This window comes from Oncorhynchus masou, chromosome 12, assembly GCF_036934945.1.
Source record: "Oncorhynchus masou masou isolate Uvic2021 chromosome 12, UVic_Omas_1.1, whole genome shotgun sequence".
NCBI lineage: Eukaryota > Metazoa > Chordata > Actinopteri > Salmoniformes > Salmonidae > Oncorhynchus > Oncorhynchus masou.
Window position 1 is genome coordinate 63,597,804 of NC_088223.1, and position 18,551 is coordinate 63,616,354.

The 18,551-nt window shown below is 41.3% G+C and overlaps 3 protein-coding genes across 7 annotated transcripts; all 3 read right to left on the reverse strand.

Annotated features, from left to right (window-relative positions):
* Positions 1-360: 360 nt before the first annotated feature.
* On the reverse strand, positions 361-4,916 carry LOC135550641 (schwannomin-interacting protein 1-like). Of its 3 annotated transcripts, none has more exons than XM_064981639.1 (8): positions 4,564-4,916; positions 4,371-4,419; positions 3,280-3,488; positions 2,712-2,842; positions 2,510-2,600; positions 2,064-2,177; positions 1,855-1,966; positions 361-1,647 (listed from the first exon to the last, which is right to left on the reverse strand). In XM_064981639.1, exons 3-8 carry the CDS (start codon positions 3,478-3,480, stop codon positions 1,553-1,555), a joined length of 744 nt encoding a protein of 247 aa, XP_064837711.1. In that variant the 5' UTR covers positions 3,481-3,488; positions 4,371-4,419; positions 4,564-4,916; the 3' UTR covers positions 361-1,552. The 3 variants fall into 3 exon arrangements, with proteins under 3 accessions (XP_064837711.1, XP_064837710.1, XP_064837709.1); XM_064981638.1 differs by having other exon boundaries at positions 4,371-4,463; XM_064981637.1 differs by lacking the exon at positions 4,371-4,419 and having other exon boundaries at positions 4,564-4,915.
* Positions 4,917-5,304: 388 nt separating this feature from the next.
* On the reverse strand, positions 5,305-8,323 carry LOC135550642 (uncharacterized). Of its 3 annotated transcripts, none has more exons than XM_064981641.1 (7): positions 8,195-8,323; positions 7,542-7,782; positions 7,255-7,393; positions 6,962-7,098; positions 6,822-6,874; positions 6,175-6,617; positions 5,305-6,004 (listed from the first exon to the last, which is right to left on the reverse strand). In XM_064981641.1, the coding sequence occupies exons 1-7, from the start codon at positions 8,274-8,276 to the stop codon at positions 5,678-5,680; spliced, it is 1,422 nt and encodes a 473-aa protein (XP_064837713.1). In that variant the 5' UTR covers positions 8,277-8,323; the 3' UTR covers positions 5,305-5,677. The 3 variants fall into 3 exon arrangements, with proteins under 3 accessions (XP_064837713.1, XP_064837714.1, XP_064837712.1); XM_064981642.1 differs by having other exon boundaries at positions 8,185-8,315; XM_064981640.1 differs by having other exon boundaries at positions 8,089-8,313.
* Positions 8,324-9,693: 1,370 nt separating this feature from the next.
* On the reverse strand, positions 9,694-16,350 carry med31 (mediator complex subunit 31). Its single transcript, XM_064981643.1, has 4 exons — positions 16,178-16,350; positions 15,454-15,528; positions 14,955-15,051; positions 9,694-10,081 (listed from the first exon to the last, which is right to left on the reverse strand). Exons 1-4 carry the CDS (start codon positions 16,197-16,199, stop codon positions 9,874-9,876), a joined length of 402 nt encoding a protein of 133 aa, XP_064837715.1. The 5' UTR covers positions 16,200-16,350; the 3' UTR covers positions 9,694-9,873.
* Between the last annotated feature and the right edge of the window lie 2,201 nt (positions 16,351-18,551).

Consider the following 18,551-nt stretch of genomic DNA (forward strand, 5'->3'; position numbering starts at 1 on the left):
ATAAACACTCACTAACAGGGTTGTAAACAAATTTGCGCACAGAATTTGAGATAATTAAGCTTTTTGTGCGTATGGAACATTTCTGGGATAATTTATTTCAGCTGATGAAACATGGGACCAAACCTTTACATGTTGCGTTTATATTATTGTTCAGAATACAAAGAATACATTATGGGTAATAAACCAATCACAGCCCTACTGTAGGATTGCACGTTCAGCAAATCACCAGCAGAAGCAGTTCCCTTTGAATCATAACTTTAAAAGTAACAGAGCCCACTCTGGAAATGTGATGTACTAGTAAAATAGATTGTTCAAAACAATGTCTAAAACTGAACAAAATCAAAAAGGGTACTTTTGAGATAATTGTAATAGTTTTAATCTTGAATAAATTAATGTGTAAAATTGTATTTCAGAATGTAATGACAGTCCATATTTTAGAGCTATCAGGGCTATAATGACACCAAGGTGTTGTCATGCATAGGATTAAAAAGGGCCCAAAATTGCCACTTCCATCATGATACATTTTAAAAATATGATTTGTGTTACAAATGTAAAAAGCACATCAAACATCCTTCATCCCAATGAAGTTTCTATGTGAGAATTGCCAGAACAATCTGAGAAACACAAAATATTTTCAGGCTATGCTGGCATGGAGTCAATCGACCAATTGCAGCTTTGTAGTTTCCTTTGCTGGTGGTAGTTATAGTTATGGTTGCAAACCTGGTATATCATAAAATACATAATGACAATACCCACAGGCTTATTGGCACTATGCGGACAATTCCCTTGCATCAACAACTACATGAGGCCTATATTATACATAATAGAGGATAATTAGCAACAAAGAAACTTCTCTACCAAATTGTTACAGGACAGTTCGCTTTAGCCTGAATATGTAACTCCTTAGCTTGTTTTATACAGGCTACAAGTGGACAATTCCCTTAAATTACTAAATCAAGGATATTGCAATGCTTACACAATAAAACTTATGCAAAGCGGTATCCCTCATATATGTAAATGATATAACTCATTGAATGTTGGGTTACAATATGGCTGTGAAGGTTCTCCATCTGACACCCCCAAGATAAATAGGACTTTCTTACCACAGGCAAAAGACTATGAGTCAGATGTTACTAGAGATGTTTCAAACAACATCACAAATGGCTTAAAACCCTCTTTTTGATATTAAATATTTTTGGTTAAGTGCATGCGTAAGTCAAAACAGGTCCTAATACAGTACTCTCTCCACTTATGATGATGAATATTACGCTGGTCAAGATCAGGTGGGGATGACGAAGAGAAAGTTATCCATACCCTGTCTGACAAATATGGATTGTATTATGACACCGGTCCAAGATGTTGCTCATAATCAACATTTCTCCTTTACGAAAAATCATGTTGAGTAGGCAACAATGGCAATACTTCTGACAGTCTCATAGTGGCATGTCTGGGCCAAAATCACTTTATCCACTATTGGTCACAATGACTTCCTGTCCTGGTACCCTGTCCATGGCAGTGGTGATGTCACATCCTGTGCACCTGTGGGTCAACATTATGTCAGATCCTGTACATCCAGGAGCATGGCATCCTGTTTGGTCCTCAGCTGGTCCCTTATCAACAGGTGACCCACCAACTCAGAGCTCAGGTCTACAAGAATAGAATAGAATATTACTAGTATTACTACTATTGTCACATGCAAAGCACAACAACAAGGCACAAATACATAGAGCCAAAAATGCACAAACTGTACAGCAAGCACTCACATGCCAGTGCACTTACTAACAAGTTATTACCATATAATAACCACTTTCCCATGTAATGACTAAGATTTCCATGTAGTGACCGCCTACTGACCGTGTATGTCATGGTTGAGTGAGGTCCTGAGGGAACTGAGCTGTTGTATTGAGCAGATCTGCAGGTCACAGCATTCCAGATGCTTCCTCTTAGTGATCACACAGGCGAGGTGCTGAGACACACACGCAGGAATTATTCACACATACCAATCTTCACCTCTCAGACAATGCTCAGTGTTTTCCTCTGTCTCCCTTCTCCATCTTTCTTACCTCCTTCTCTTTCTGTTCAGCGAGCAGCTTGTTTTTAAGCTCACTCAGTGCGGCCCTCACCTCCAGCTTCAGGCCAGAGGGATGGTAACCATGGCTACCAGCCTCTTTAGAACCCTGACAGTAAACAGGAAACACAAAATGGCATGAGTATGGATGCCAGGGTTGGGGTCAATTCCATTTAAATTCCAATCAATTCAGAAAGTAAACCAAATTTCAATTCCAAATTTTCATAATTGAAAAGCATTGAAGAGAGTTGGAATTGGAATTTCAGTGTACTTCCTGAATTGACTGGAATTTAAATGTAATTGACCCCAACCCTGATGGATGAATGAATGATACATCACTGTAGAACAGAGTTCTTCACACCTCGTCCTAGAGTGCCGCAATGTGTGTAGGTTTTTGTCCCAGTCTTGAGCTAGGCTATAATACAGGAGGGAATCGCTCACCTCTTTGCCAGCCCCCTCCTCCGTATCATCATCCTCACTCTCACTGCTGTTGTTGGTGTAGCATAACTGTAGATTTCTGTGATTGTGGAATCTGTAATAAGAAAAGAAAAAGGCAACAATTGCATGAACAGAAAGAACAGAAATTAGATGTTTTCAGAGAATACAGAATGAAGTTGATAATGAGATTTTTGACATTTGTTACCTAGATGAGAAAACAGTAACTCGACACCTTCCATAGTCCTCCTCCTCCCATTCCTCTCTCCTCCGAAGCCCCCCCTGCCTCTCCTCCGCCCAGCCCCCTGACACACTCCCCTGTTCCGACCCACTCGTACTCTGAAAGAAAGGAATAGAGGGAGGGATCAGGGATGGAGAGATGACATGGGAGGAGGGAAGGGGTGGAGACGTGTGGTGGTGGGGTATTTAAGAGTGTATGGGTGTCATTAAACCCATCTCTGCAGTCTTTTTCAAACAGACAAGTTCAGCTTTAATGCCAGGGGTTCTCAGGGTGTTATTCCTATCATCTTATTAACAGAGGTTATTACTGTGATCTCGGGCTCCAGCTTTCAGCCTAATACCAGTAGATGACAGTCACATGTGTAAGGCAAAGAGAGAAGTAGGATGAAGTTACCCCTAGATTCTGAGCTAAGGTCAATGTTGTGCTGTTCCCGCTAATTGTTAAGGTCTTGATTTGGGGCAGATGAGCTAATCTCAGATCTGTCATTAAGGGCAGAGCACAAAAACGTCTACTCCCTCTCTTTATGCCCTCTGACCTTTGCCCTCTCCCTCCTCTCCTCCTCCTGTTTCTCTAGCTCGGCGATACGCAGGCTCAGGTCCTCCCACTGCATGATGGGTAGGTCCTGGTCTTCATCCGAGGACCCTCCGCTCTGGTGAAGTTGCCCTACCCCTTCCTCACCAGACAGTTCTGTGTCATCACCCTCCTTCTCCTCTGCTGTCTCTGTATCTCCCTCCATCCTTCACCCTGTTGTTGTGGGCAGATGGCCGAGAAAGGGAGGTCAAGGAAGAGGATTTGATTCATTTTAATTTGGCATAAAGTGACTCAGGTGGGTGGTCTCTGATATATACAGTGGGGCAAAAAAGTATTTAGTCAGCCACCAATTGTGCAAGTCATCCCACTTAAAAAGATGAGAGAGGCCTGTAATTTTCATCATAGGTACACTTCAACTATGACAGACAAAATGAGAAAAAAATAATAATAACAAGTTCAAACAGGTGCCATTAATACAGGTAACGAGTGGAGGACAGAGGAGCCTCTTAAAGAAGTTGTTACAGGTCTGTGAGAGCCAGAAATCTTGCTTGTTTGTAGGTGACCAAATACTTATTTCCCACCATAATTTGCAAATAAATTAATTAAAAATCCTACAATGTGATTTTCTGGATTTGTTTTCCTCCTTTTGCCTGTCATAGTTGAAGTGTACCTAGGATGAAAATTACAGGCCTCTCTCATATTTTTAAGTGGGAGAACTTTCACAATTGGTGACTGACTAAATACTTTGTTGCCCCACTGTATAAACAACAACAAAATATATATATATATATATAGCATCAAAAAGAAGCTGCCAAGATAATTATACAATGTGCACAATCTTGCTACAGGATAAAGCAGAATGTATCAACAATAGGATACCAGGATAGCCTACTCAGGAGAAAAACACAAAGCATTCCTTAGAGAAGTTCGCAAAACACTGACTGAACTGTAGGCGAGACTAGTCTATTTCGTAATAGTGATTTAAAAAAAAATATTTCCCATTATCTAAACTCGGAAGTACGCATGCACTAGCCTACACCGGAAAATTCCCAATCTGTTTTAAAAGGTTGCATTTGAAATACTTTTCAGACTCACTCTGACTGTAGAACGAGTGCGCTCAGATTTCTTGCCATGAACGAGCTGCCTGGAACGCGCGTACGACACGTTGAATACAAAGTATCTCTTCTCCTTTGATATAACGCACATGTATGCCACACACACCATTAAAGATTTGTTGTTTATAATTTGAATAGAGGGGGGCTGGTGGCAAGCGGATACTTTGACTTACCTATTCCAGACCGTGTCCTATTCCCGACATCGAGGTCTCCTTCTCTTGTTTATGTCTTATATAATTAGATAACTTTCGGTTTTCCAGTTCTCGGCGGTGTGGGCAATCGTTTTAATAACTCACAATAAGCTATTGACTTTTGATTTAACGCTTCCTTTAAGTTAAGAAAACACCCTGCCTGCCTTTCTACTGTACCCTTTCCCATTCCTCCCGCCCCCTCTTTCCTCTGACCCGTTCCCACAGTTTTTGTTTAACCTCTACCTTCTGCAGCCGGGAAAGATACGCCCGCTTTTCCTACATCCAATGTGCCACTACATCCCTCGGAGCCTATCCCTTTTAAATAGCGATGCTTCGGATTCCTGGAAGTGTTGAAATTACATGCGATATCTATTTAAGATTAAAACAATCTGGTGTGGTCTGTCTCTGGTTCTACATTTCGAACTAGAAACAATTGTAAAGGAGGGTTATAAAGGTTAAGAATGTACTCTTAATTAGTGTCCAATTTCAACATTATGGGATATGACTACTCAAACCAGATGGGAAAACCCAGGAGAGAAACTCACCCACTAAATATTACAGCATTTGGAGAAAAACTGAAACACATACATATCTCAATGTATTTTAAAATAGCCTGACATGCAGGCCAGATGGCTATTGTTACATTCATGTCATTTGAATTATGAGGGAAATCCTAAATAAACTAAAATAGTCACATGAAAAAAAGTGGACAAATTGGTTTTCTAATATTTCCATGGAATTTTTTTATTTCCTTGGAGCTTGGCAATTTTGGCATTGGAAATACATTTTGAAAATTTCATTAGGGAGTGTATTGATATAAAATATACTCCAAATAATTCAATATTGAGAAATCTGACAGAGATATGACATGTTTTCTGTTTACAATAAGTGAAAAAAAGCTGGTGAGGTGCATTTGTTATAGGCTAGGCTACTAACATTATCTAAAGGATTGTGGGTGAAATTGCATACATTACAATAAATTATGTCAAAGTAACATTTCAGTAAAAGGCCTACATCATTCTGTCCATTTATCCAAGGATGCTCAGTCATTTCCTCTCCTCCTATCCTATTCCTAACCTCTACTTTCCTCTCCTCCTCATTCACCAGCATGCAGTTCCTGTTCCTCCCATTGTGTGTCACTGACGAGTCGATAGTTCACTTGCCGGTAGTTCTGTGGGTGAACCTGTCTCTGCCTCCATACCTCCTCATACAGGCTCTGTGTGACTGGGGGTAGAGGGGCAAACCTTCCAGTCTGAGCTAAGGTCTGGGCATAACCCCACTGTTCCTTGTCCATCTTCAGCATATGTCTGAGCTGCACCCCCCTCTCTACCTTCCTCGCCATCTCTCCCTGGGCCTCCTCTTCCATCTCAGCCCGCGATGGCAGGGCCACAGAGCCCTCCAGCACTGCCAGAGCAAACTGGATCTGAGAGAAAGAGGGGAAGAGCGAGAGAGATTGATAGAGAGAGAGAAAGAAGGGAAAGAACAAACAAGCAATAAGAGAGAGAATGAACAAGATATAGTGAGGGAGGGAATGGGTAGCCAGACATTTTGTTCCACAAAAAATAAGATAATCAACATCAACATCAACCTCACCTGGCAGTGGAAGTGGGGGAAGGGGCAGATTATTTTACAGATGCCTATGATGAAGAGTGAGGGGAATGCTGGGGGCATCAGGAACCTGTAGAGCGGGGTTACCAGGTGCTCCTGGACCTCCAGGCCCAATCGGGCTGGCTCCAGGAAAGGGTAGCTGAAGTTGTAGCCCGTGCAGAGCAGCAGGACCTGGGCCTGGGTAATGGACCCATCCTGGAACCGCAGAGACCCATCTTCCTGGATCTCCTCCACAGGGGTGGCCTGGTGGACTCCATAGGGCAGAGGAAAGGGCAGGGTGGGCTTACCGTGGCTCAGAGTCACCTGGGCGTTGGATCGACCCAGTTCTAGTGAGATGTCAAGTCCTGAGGCCCCAGCTCCCAGCACTACCACTGACTGACCTGAGAAGGGCTCTGGGTGGCGGTATGAGTGACTGTGGATCACTTTGCCTAGAGAGAGACGGGGGGATGGGATGAGATACAGATTCAGAGAAAGAGGGAGATAAAGAGATGAGATAAAAGCCATGAGTTTGTCCTGAACACCTAACCTGGCCCAGACATTTTCCAGTTCAGGTTGCATGGTCAGGAGAATTCTGGGCATGAGATATTAGGTAGAGAAAGAGAGGGATAGGGATTGATGACTGTGGTGTACACCTTTAAATCGCTCTAGCCCAGGGATGGATGGGATGTGGGGGTCAGAGTAGTGCCTACAGGGAAAGGAGACAGGGGTCAAGAGTTAAGGGTTAGGGTGTAAAACACATTGTAAATATCTAAAGCACATGCACATCTCTTACCCGCTGCAGATGAACACGGAATCAAAAGTTTCAGTTTTCTGTGATCCAGACTTGTCACGTGAGGTCACCTCCCACGTCGTCATTGGTCCTTTACCCTCTGTCACCACAGGGCTCACCTCATCCACCAAAGCGCTGAACTAACAAAGAATGGGGGAGAGATGGGGTGAGAGGCTTTAGACTCTTGTCCTGTTAAACGGAATAAACATTTTCCTTTTATAACCTGAAATCGATGAGTGTGTACCTTCCTTCTCTACCCCTGACAGAGGACCATGTGTGTGAGTGACGGTACCTACCCTAATATGTGGTGTGATGCAGTGGCTCTGGCAGTATCTCTCCAAATACTTCTGCACTTCCTGGTGTGGCAGGAAGGAGGGCAGCTGGGGGTCAAAGGGAAAGTCAGGGAACATCATGACCTCCTTGGGCAGGTTGGTCCTGCATAGAGTTAAGGGAGTGTAAAACATGAGACACACAAAATAAGACCTGGGTCAATTCAGAGAGAGAGAGACATGGAGAGAGACATGGAGAGAGACATGGAGAGAGACATGGAGAGAAAGAGAGGGTGGAGTTAGTGTTACTGTACCGGAGGTCTCTGTACATGCTGCTGTGAATGGGCAGCCCGTTGTCATAGCTACCGGTGCGTTCCTCGTAAAACCATGTGCCGCCCACGTGTTCCGTGAGCTCGTAGACGACGGGTGGGGCGAAGGTGTCTGGGCGGGACAAGATGTGACGTGCGGCACACAGACCTGCAGCTCCCGCGCCCACCACCGCAACTCGCAGCTGCTGCATCCTCACGGTCCTGTCCGAGGACATGCCAGACAGACCTGGAATACAATTACACCAGGGACCTATTCAGGAGGGTGTTTATAAAAATACAGCTAGAGAACTGACTAATAACTCTAAAGATAACAGACCAGCACTGTGAGACAACACTGACATACCTACACAACAGACACAAACAAAACCCCCTGTGTCACACACACTGTCCAACTGGGTAACATTGTATATGATGCCAAACAGATACATCTGAGCTCAAGAGAGAGAATGCACATAATCTAAACATTACAGTGTGTGTTTGAGCTGTGGGGGTTTGGTGGGAGGGGACTGAGGGTGTTTCAAAGTTGACTTACGTGTAAAGCCAAAAACGGCTGTGCATTGAGCAGGGTTAAAACAATAGAATAAGAAAAGTAATTTCAACAGAAGACAAGAAGGAAAAGTCAAAATACTTAATCTCACAATCCTTCCGCGGTACAGCAGCCACCAGTCTATTTCGGCACAGAGTGAAGTGAACATTGATCTTCAGACAAAAAATGGACATTGGGAGAATCTCAATTGTACTTCCTCGCCTTCTCAAATCCCATTGGGGGAGAAGGTCAGAGGGGCGGGACCTCTGGCTTTCTCCTCCAATGAGTTTTGAGAAGGAGGCGAGGAGACAGGAGGCGAAGAGTATACAATTGAAATCCTACCATTATCTAAACAACATCACGTGACAAAGAGTAGTAATTTTTGGGGATACGTCATAAACCAGAAGCGTGACAGACGCAAAACACACAGCCACAATTCTTTGAGTTGAACATTTACCGCGTGTTAATAAACAACCATCCACAAATATATTGTAATGAAACAGGCAGGGAGTAGGTCTCGAACTATTGACCTTCGAGCCCGAGGTCCGGCGCGCTATCAACTGTGCCGCAAAAGCATGCTCGTGCGATAGGTTCGATTTCCGCGCTTTATAAACCCACTACTCCCTCCTTTCAGCGCGTCCTCGCGCTAGTTTCCGACTCCACGTTTTACAGGAACGCGCTCACAGGTCAAGCACACGCACTGTCGTGGATGCAAGGTCCGATCACTTCTGACACCAGTGTAATGAAACAGGCAGGGAGCAAGCCCGAGGTCCGGCTCGCTATCGACTGTGCCGCAAAAGCATGCCCAGGGTCGTTACAGTATTTTGGAGCAAATGAGACAGGACAATGATAAAAACATTTCAACTTCGCAATAATCCGTGCTGTGCTCTAATCACAGCAGTTTTTGTTCAGTAATCTTTCGAGTTTGTGACAACTCAAAACGTTGGTTATATTTTGCGCCATCTTGGTAAGGGACTACGAACTAGATAAAAAAAGTATCCGATTACAGTTATACTTTCCAAATGCATCATAATTCAGAAATAATACATGTTAATTGTGTGCATGTTTAAATTTACTAATGTAATAATATCAATTGAGAGGTTTTTCACGGTCTTTACCCATATTGGAAATAGATTAATACAAGAAGCATCTCGTCATAAAAAGATTGAAAGCTCTAATCCATCTGTAAATTGAAGTGTTATAGATTCTGCGATAGAAATGTTAAGGTAAATTCCGATTGAGCCGACATAAGCACTATTTACCGTGAATGCAGTAGACGCTAAAGTGTGTACATTGCCATAACACTTTTATCACGCTGTAATGCTTAATTTCATGATGTAGAGGCCTGAATCAGGGTGACAATTTGTTTTACATACACACTTTTACAACAGTCCCATATTTGAATGTGTATTATATTTCTCCATAAGTGTTTTTCACTGCTAATATTGTTATTTTAGCTCTTGGTTGCATAATATTCATTACATACCGTAAGTATCTATCATAGTTTTCTAATACTAACCAAAACTGCTGACTCCCTCTGAAAAATGAGTAAACAATGCTGCCCATTTCCACCACTGTTCTATTGAGGTCAAACGACACAAAGAAACAGCATTTTAACCAAAAGTTATTTTTATTATACAAAGTCAGAAACATAAATAAGAGCGAAAGAGAGACATCGCCATGATCCATATCACACACAGATTTCCAGGAGGCTGAATAGACATTTGAGTCCATGTCCATTCAAGTTCAATCATCCTGTTTTTTTTATGCCACAGATTCTCTCGCTCTCTCTCATTTAGCAGTAGCATTGCCATGAGGCAGCTGTTGCTGCTGCTGTTGCTCTGCCAGAGCCTGCTGCAGACGGGTGCGTTTCCGGGAATAGTGCTGCCAGTGCAGTAATTGCTGCTCATCGATGAACTTGGCACATTGTGCATTCACCAGCTCCTTCCTGAAGTGCTCGTACTGAAGCAGCTCCAGCATGTGCAGGCAGTGGGGGTATCTGCATGACAAGGGAGACATACACAGAGCCTTCAGAAAGTATTCACACCGCTGAACCTTTCCCATATTCTGTTCTGTTACAGCCGGAATTTAAAATGGATTCAATTGAGATAAAATGTATCACAGGCCTACATACAATAACCCATAATGTCAAAGTGGAATTATGTTTTTAATAAAAAAAAAATAATAATAATAAAAAAAATGAAAGCTGAAATGTCTTGAGTCAATAAGTATTAAACTTTGATATCACAAGTAAAGATGTGCTTAACAAGTCACATGGACTCACTGTGTGCAATAATATTGTTATACATTATATTTTTAAATGACTACCTCTTCTCTGTACCCCACACACAAAATTATTTGTAAGGTTCCTCAGTCGAGTAATTAATTTAACAGATTCAACCAAAGACCAGGGCAGGGATGTTATCCAATGCATCGCAAAAAAGGACACCTATTGGTAGATGTGTAAAAATAAAAAAAAGCAGAAACTGAATATCCATTTGAGCAAACTCGTTTTTCAACCACCACAAATTTCTATAGTTTTGGCAAGTCCGTTAGAACATCTACATTGTGCATGACAAGTAATTTTTCCAACAATTGTTTACTGCCAGATTATTTCACTGTATCACAATTCCAGTTGGGCAGAAGTTTACATACACCAAGTTGACTGTGTCTTTAAACAGCATGGAAAATTTCTGAAAATGATGTCATGGCTTTAGAAGCTTCTGATAGGCAAACTGACATCATTTGAGTCAATTGGAGGTGTACCTGTGGATGTCTTTCAGGGCCTACCGTAAAACTCCGTGCCTCTTTGCTTGACAACATGGGAAAATCAAAAGAAATAAGCAAAGATCTCAGATAAAAACATTTGTAGACCTCCACAAGTCTGGTTCATCCTTGGGAGCAATTTCCAAACACCTGAAGGTACCACGTTCATCTGTGCAAACAATAGTACACAAGTATAAACACCATGGGACCACGCAGCCATCATACCGCTCAGGACGGTGACGCGTTGTCTCCTAGAGATTAACGTACTTTGGTGTGAAAAGTGCAAATCAATCCCAGAACAACAGCAAAGGACCTTGTGAAGATGCTGGAGGAAATAGGTATCTATATCCACAGAAAAACAAGTCCTATATCGACATAACCTGAAAGGCCGCTCAGCAAGGAAGAAGTCACTACTCCAAAACCGCCATAAAAAAATCCAGACTACGGTTTGCAGCTGCACAAGGGGACAAATATGGTACTTTTTGGATAAATCTCCTCTGGTCTGATGAAACAAAAATAGAACTGTTTGGCCATAATGACCATTGTTATGTTTGAATGAAAAAGGGTAAGACTTGCAAGCCAAAGAACATCATGCCAACAGTGAAGCACGGGGGTGGCAGCATCATGTTGAGGGGGTGCTTTGCTGCAGGAGGGACTGGTGGATATATTGAAGCAACATCTCAAGACATCAGCCAGGAAGTCAAAGCTTGGTTGCAAATGGGTCTTCCAAATGGACAATGATCACAAGCATACTTCCAAAGTTGTGGCAAAATGGCTTAAGGACAACAAAGTCAAGTTATTGGAGTGGCCAACACAAAGCCCTGACCTCAATCCCATAGAACATTTGTGGGCAGAACTGAAAAAGCATGTGCGAGCAAGGAGGCCGACAAACCTGACACAGTTACACCAGCTCTGTCAGGAGGAATGGGCCAAAATTCACCCAACTTATTGTGGGAAGCTTGTGGAAGGCTACCTGAAACCTTTGACCCAAGTTACACAATTTAAAGGCAATGCTACCAAATACTAATTGAGTGTATGTAAACTTCTGACCCACTGGGAATGTGATGAAAGAAATAAAAGCTGAAATAAAATAATTTCTATTAACCTGACATTTCACATTCTTAAAATAAAGTGATGATCCTAACTGACCTAAGACAGGGAATTTTAACTATTATTAAATGTCAGTAATTGTGAAAAACCGAGTTTAAATGTATTTGGCTAAGGTGTATTTAAACATCCGACTTCAACTGTACACAGATACAGGCGTCCTTTCTAACTCAGTTGCTAAAGAAAGGAAACCGCTCAGGGATTTCACCATGAGGCCAATGGTAACTTTAAAACAGTTACAGAGTTTAATGGCTGTGATTGTAGAAAACTGTATGGATCAACAACATTGTATACTGAACAAAAATGCCAACATGTTAAGTGTTGGGCCATGTTTCATGAGCTAAAATTAAAGACCCTAGAACATTTCCATACTCACAAAAAGCTTCTCTCAAATTTTGTGCACAAATTTGTTACCATCCCAGTTGGTGAGCATTTCTCCTTTGCCAAGATAATCCATACACCTGAAAGGTGTGGCATATCAAGCTGATAAAAACAGCATGATCATTCCACAGGTGCATCTTGTGTTGGGGACAATAAAAGGCCACCAAAATGTGCAGTTCTGTCAAACAACACAATGCCACAGATATTTCAAGTTGAGGGAGCGTGCAATTGGCATACTGACTGCAGAAATGTCCACCAGAGCTGTTGCCAGAGAATTTAAAGTACATTTCTCTACCATAAGCTGCCTCCAACATCATTTTAGAGAATTTGGCAGTACTTCCAGCTAGCCTCACAACCGCAGACCACTTGTAACCATGACAGCCCAGGACCTCCACATCCAGCTTCTTAACCTGCGGGATCATCTGAGACCAGCCACCAGGACAGCTCATGAAACTGAGGAGTATTTATGTCTATAATAATGCCCTTTTGTGGGGAAAAACAAATGTCTGATTGGCTGGGCCCGTCTCCCCAGTAGGTGGGCCTATGCCCTCCCAGGCCCACCAATGGCTGCGCGCCTGCATAGTCATGTGAAACCCATACATTAATTTATTTAAATTGACTGATTTCCTTATATGAACTGTAACTCAGTAAAATCGTTGAATTAATATTTTCGTTCAGCAGTTACTATACAATACTAACCTAATTGATAGAGTGAAAAGTAGTCTGTACAGAATATACATTTGCCAAAACATGCATCCTGTGCTGAACTCCGCAATGGAATAGAGTTCAGCACAGGCAAAATCCTGGATGAAAATCTGGTTCAGTCCAACAGAATCTGGGACACAAATTCACCTTTCAGCAGGACAATAACATAAAACACAGCCAAATATACACTGGAGTTGCTTACAAAGATGACATTGAATGTTCCTGAGTTGCCTAGTTACAGTTTTAACTTAAATTGGCTTGAAGATATATTGCAAGACTTGAAAATGGCTGTCTAGTAATGACCAACAAGCAACATCACAGAGCTTGAAGAACTAAGAGTAATGTACAAATATTATACAATCCAAGTATGCAAAGCTCTAAAGAGATTTACCCACCTGGGGCGGCAGATGCCTAGTGGTTAGAGCGTTGGACTAGTAACCAGAAGGTACAAATCTGTCGTTCTGCCCCTGAACAGGCAGTTAACCCACTGTTCCTAGGCCGTCATTGAAAATAAGAATTTGTTCTTAACTGACTTGCCTGGTTAAATAAAGGTAAAAAAAAAAAAAAAACCCCAGAAAGACTCACTGCTGTAATCACTGCCAATGGTGATTCTAACATGTATTGACTCAGGAGATTGAATACTTAGCTAATCAAGAGATATGTTTTTTTCTTTTTCATATAGAGTACCAGTCAAAAGTTTGGACACACCTACTCATTCAAGGGTTTTTCTTTATTTGTACTATTTTCTACATTGTAGAATAATAGTGAAGACATCAAAATTATGAACACATATGGAATCATATAGTAACCAAAAAAAAGTGTTCAATATATCAAAATATATTTCAAAGTAGCCACCCTTTGCCTTGATGACAGCTTTGCACACTTGGCAATCTCTCAACCAGCTTAATGAGGTAGTCACCTGGAATGCATTTCAATTAACCGTTGTGCCTTGTTAAGTTAATTTGTGGAATTTCTTTCCTTCTTAATGAGTTTGAGGTAATTAGTTGTGTTGTGACAAGATAGGGTTAGTATACAGAAGATAGCACTATTTGGTAAAAAGTCCATATTATGGCAAGAAGAGCTCAAATAAGCAAAGAGAAACAACAGCCCATCATTACTTTAAGACATGAAGGTCAGTCATTGTGAAACATTTCAAGAATTTTTAAAGTTTCTTCAAGTGCAGTCACAAAAACCATCAAGTGCTATGATGAAACTGGCTCTCATGAGGACAGCCACAAGAAAGGAAGACCCAGAGTTACCTCTGCTGCAGATAAGTTCATCAGAGTTAGAGCAAACAGCTGGAGGCAGGGCGTTCTCATATAGAGCTCAATTTTTATGGAATGGTCTGCCTATCCATGTGAGACACAGACTTGATCTCAAACATTAAGTCTTTATTGAAGACTCATCTCTTCAGTAAGTCCTATGATTGAGTGTAGTCTGGCCTAGGAGTGTGAAGGCGAACGGAAAGGAACTGGAGCAACGAACCACCCAGTCTGTTATATTTGGAGTATTTCTCCTATCTTATCCGGTGTCCTGTGTGAATTTAAGAATGCCCTCTATAATTCTCTCTCTCGTAGGACCTGAGCCCTAGGACCATGCCTCAGGACTACCTGGCCTGATGACCCTTGCTGTCCTCAGTCCACCTGGCCCTGCTGCTGCTCCAGTTCCAACTGTTCTGCCTGCGGCTATTGAACCCTGACCTGTTCTTCCACTTTGACAGAGTATTTTGCGTAGCTCATTTACCAAAAAATGACAATTAAATACATTTCAATCCCACTTTGTAACAACATGTGGAAAAAAGTAAAGGGGTGTGAATACTTACTGAGGGCACTGTTGTACATACATTATACACATCGTTATACTACTGTGACTGATGTATATGATGCAGAGGGAAAAACAACAGTGAATCTTACTTCAGGAATTTGGCATATTCAGGCTCCTTCCAGTACAGTAGGTACTTCAGGTAGTTCACAAAGGGTTTTTCTCGCAGGTAACCCCTCTGAGCCAGAACTGGAGGGACACAGAGGAACAGAGATGAGTCACAAACAATGCTAGCTATATCTCAAATCAAGTTTTATTGGTCACATAGACATTTTTTCTTGCAGATGTTATTGCAGTTGTAGCAAAATACTCCAACTGTGCAGTAGTACGTAACAATTCACAACAATACACACAAATGTAAAATAATGGAATTAATATATAAATATTAGGACGAGCAATGTCTGAGTGGCACTGACTAAAATACAGTATATACATGAGATGAGTAAAGCAGTATGTAAACATTATTAAAGTGACTAGTGTTTCATTTTTAAAGTGGCCAGTGATATCTGCAGGTTATAGTAATGAGTGTCTTTGGTTGTACTGAGTGACAGAAAATTGAGGATAAATTAGCTAACTGAATAACCCACTCACAGTTCAGATAATTCGGATTGGCCAAGCATTGGATGAACTCCAGCTCTGATTGAAAGCGGTTCCTTGCCTGCTCCTCTGTGAAATTAGACACAAAACAAGTTAGAGTAACATAACATTACAATTGACTTTGGGGAAAGCAGTTTGCTAGCCAAAACACCTTTCTTCAACAGCCTTTGAGGTAAGTTCTATCTAAATATAGGTGTGACTATATGAAATTGCATAACTCGTACAGCACACCATAATCACAACGTTCTTCATCTGGCTGAGCAGTACAACACCGTTTCCGTTTACTTAAACTTTGCACACCGTTCTGTCGTTCTGAACGCGTCCCAGGGATAACTTGTTTTCATTTTTTGTACGCTTTATTTAACTAGGCAAGTCAGTAAAGAACAAATTATTAATTACAATGACGGCCTACCCCGGCCAAACCCAAACGACGCTGGGCCAATTGCGCGCCACCCTATGGGACTCCCAATCACAGCCGGTTGTGATACAGCCTGGAATCGAACCAGGGACTGAGATGCAGTGCCTTAGACCGCTGCTACAACGTTAGCTCAAGCAACACCAATATATCACATTTAGCTTGCATTATGTGGACATTAGTCTTAAAAAAAAGCAGCGACAAAACATCTAGTCCGCTAGCCACTTTATAGTTGTTTGTAGCCTACTTTGTCTAACGATCTAGTTAGCTAACGTTAGATAGCGAGTTGGTTAGCTATATTACCTGATTCCATGACGCCTGCCATTAAAGATGACTGGGACTGCACGAAAACAACAGGTTCCTTAAAACGTAAATGTGTAAGCTGTTTAAACGAATATATTGTTAGTTTGCTGAATTAATTGTTGTGGTCTGGTCAGCAACAAAATCAGCCCGATCATGTCGCCATATTTGCCGTAAACTGCAGCAGTATCACTTTTTTACGACAATAGACTGCCATTCTCAAGTTAACCACTAGAGGGCAGTATTCCCCCAGTCTTCAAATACAGTATGTCTGTCTGATAGGAGACTTCACTGACTTGTGGAATGTTTTGTTTTACATCCAGTACAATCATTTTCACCAAAGCTTACGTTGGACACATGTGCCATCGCAATAAGGCAGGATTTACCACCCTGGAGTCTAGGTTATATGTAGATTTATCTTGATTTGTGATTGATACTATAAGGGCTATCTACATCTACAGTGCGTTCAGAAAATATTCACACCCTGATTTTTTACACTGATTTTGTAACACACAGCCTGCAATTAAAATGAATAAACGTAGAGATTTTGTGTCACTGGCCTACAGACACCATAATGTGAAGGTGGAAGTATGTTTTTTTAGAAACGTTTACAAATTAATTACAAATTAAAAGCTGAAATGATTTGAGTCAATAAGTATTCAAACATTTTGTTATGATAAGCCTAAATAAGTTCAGGAGTAATAATTAGTCACATAATAAATTGCAATAAATGTGCTATAATAGTGTTTAACATTATTTTTGAATGACTACCTCATCTCTGTACCCCTCACATACAATTATCTGTAAGGTCCCTCAGTTGAGCAGTGAATTTCAAACACAGATTAATTTACAAAGACCAGGAAGGTTTTCCAATGACTCACAAAGAAGGACACCTATTGGTAGCTGGCTAAAAATTAAAAAAAGCAAACATTGAATATCCCTTTGAGCGGTGAAGTTATTAATTACACTTTGGATGACGTATCAATACAGCCAGTCACTACAAAGATACAGTGCCTTGCGAAAGTATTCGGCCCCCTTGAACTTTGCGACCTTTTGCCACATTTCAGGCTTCAAACATAAAGATATAAAACTGTATTTTTTTGTGAAGAATCAACAACAAGTGGGACACAATCATGAAGTGGAACGACATTTATTGGATATTTCAAACTTTTTTAACAAATCAAAAACTGAAAAATTGGGCGTGCAAAATTATTCAGCCCCTTTACTTTCAGTGCTTCAAACTCTCTCCAGAAGTTCAGTGAGGATCTCTGAATGATTCCAACATATATTGACTCAGGGGTGTGAATACTATTGTAAATTATATATTTATGTATTTCATTTTCAAAACATTTGCTAAAATGTCAAAAAACACTTTGTAATTATGTGGTATTATGTGTAGATGGGTGAGACAAAAATCTATTGAATTCATTTTGAACTCTGGCTGTAACACAACAACATGTAGAATAAGGGGTATGAATACTTTCTGAAGGCACTGTAGCACTTGCCTCATACCCCCTGCTGAGTTGTTTTCCCACAGCTCTACCTGCCCCAGACAGACAGGGCCATAGTTCAATACACCCTCCTGTTCTTACAATCCTCTGAATTATAAAAAGTATTTAAAAACTCCTTCAACCAAAGCATCCAATAACTTAACTGGGAGGTGAACGATTAATTATACACTTTTGAGATTCTTTGACTGAATGACTTGAATCCCCTGAGGCTATCAGTATGATATAGATAGAGGATTTGTTACAGTCAGTCATGTTCTCAGACGTGAGTGAATAGATAAGTCATTTCTCTTTTGGCGTCAGTGGACTTTATCCTGTCCTGTGGTGTGTTGTGTGCTGTGTGTGTGTGTGTGTGTGTGTGTGGAGGAATACGCTTCTAAACATTTAGGCTGACTGACTACACACCATATCTCATTCTGTTTGCTTGATGAGGTAACCCTGAACATTTTTGTGTGTGTGTGAGAGAGAGAGCGAGAGAGAGGGGCAACAACAGGCTTCTGTAGTACTGTGCTTAAGCGTTTGCCTTCGAGACAGTAACTGGATTCTTATCCAAATGATATTTGTGTCTGTCACAGTACTGCATGGTATATAGTTTGATAGGCTAGTGTGAGAGAAGGAATACCTAGGATAGGATAAAGTAATCCTTCTCACCCCCCCCCCCTTAAATGATTTAGATGCACTATTGTAAAGTGGCTGTTCCACTGGATGTCATAAGGTGAATTCACAAATTTGTAAGTCGCTCTGGATAAGAGCGTCTGCCAAATGACTTAAATGTAAATGTAATGTAAATGAGAAGATGTTTTGTGGTCAACAGAAAGAGACTATGTCCCAGGGACCATATCTGCTCAAACAGTAATCAGCACAACCTC

What these genes read in the sequence shown, in the direction of transcription:
- LOC135550641 (XM_064981639.1), bottom strand. Translation starts at nt 3,480, where the DNA reads ATGGAGGGAGATACAGAGACAGCAGAGGAGAAGGAGGGTGATGACACA. An exon ending in GTTACTGTTTTCTCATCTAG is followed by an intron (nt 2,601 to 2,711) that starts GTAACAAATGTC and finishes TTCTTATTACAG; the next exon opens with ATTCCACAATCACAGAAATC. An exon ending in CTGAACAGAAAGAGAAGGAG is followed by an intron (nt 1,967 to 2,063) that starts GTAAGAAAGATG and finishes TGTGTGTCTCAG; the next exon opens with CACCTCGCCTGTGTGATCAC.
- LOC135550642 (XM_064981640.1), bottom strand. Translation starts at nt 8,251, where the DNA reads ATGTTCACTTCACTCTGTGCCGAAATAGACTGGTGGCTGCTGTACCGC. An exon ending in AGCCGTTTTTGGCTTTACAC is followed by an intron (nt 7,783 to 8,088) that starts GTAAGTCAACTT and finishes ATTGTATTCCAG; the next exon opens with GTCTGTCTGGCATGTCCTCG. An exon ending in GCATCACACCACATATTAGG is followed by an intron (nt 7,099 to 7,254) that starts GTAGGTACCGTC and finishes ATTCTTTGTTAG; the next exon opens with TTCAGCGCTTTGGTGGATGA.
- med31 (XM_064981643.1), bottom strand. Translation starts at nt 16,199, where the DNA reads ATGGCAGGCGTCATGGAATCAG. An exon ending in GGCAGGCGTCATGGAATCAG is followed by an intron (nt 15,529 to 16,177) that starts GTAATATAGCTA and finishes CTAATTTCACAG; the next exon opens with AGGAGCAGGCAAGGAACCGC. An exon ending in CAATCCGAATTATCTGAACT is followed by an intron (nt 15,052 to 15,453) that starts GTGAGTGGGTTA and finishes GTGTCCCTCCAG; the next exon opens with TTCTGGCTCAGAGGGGTTAC.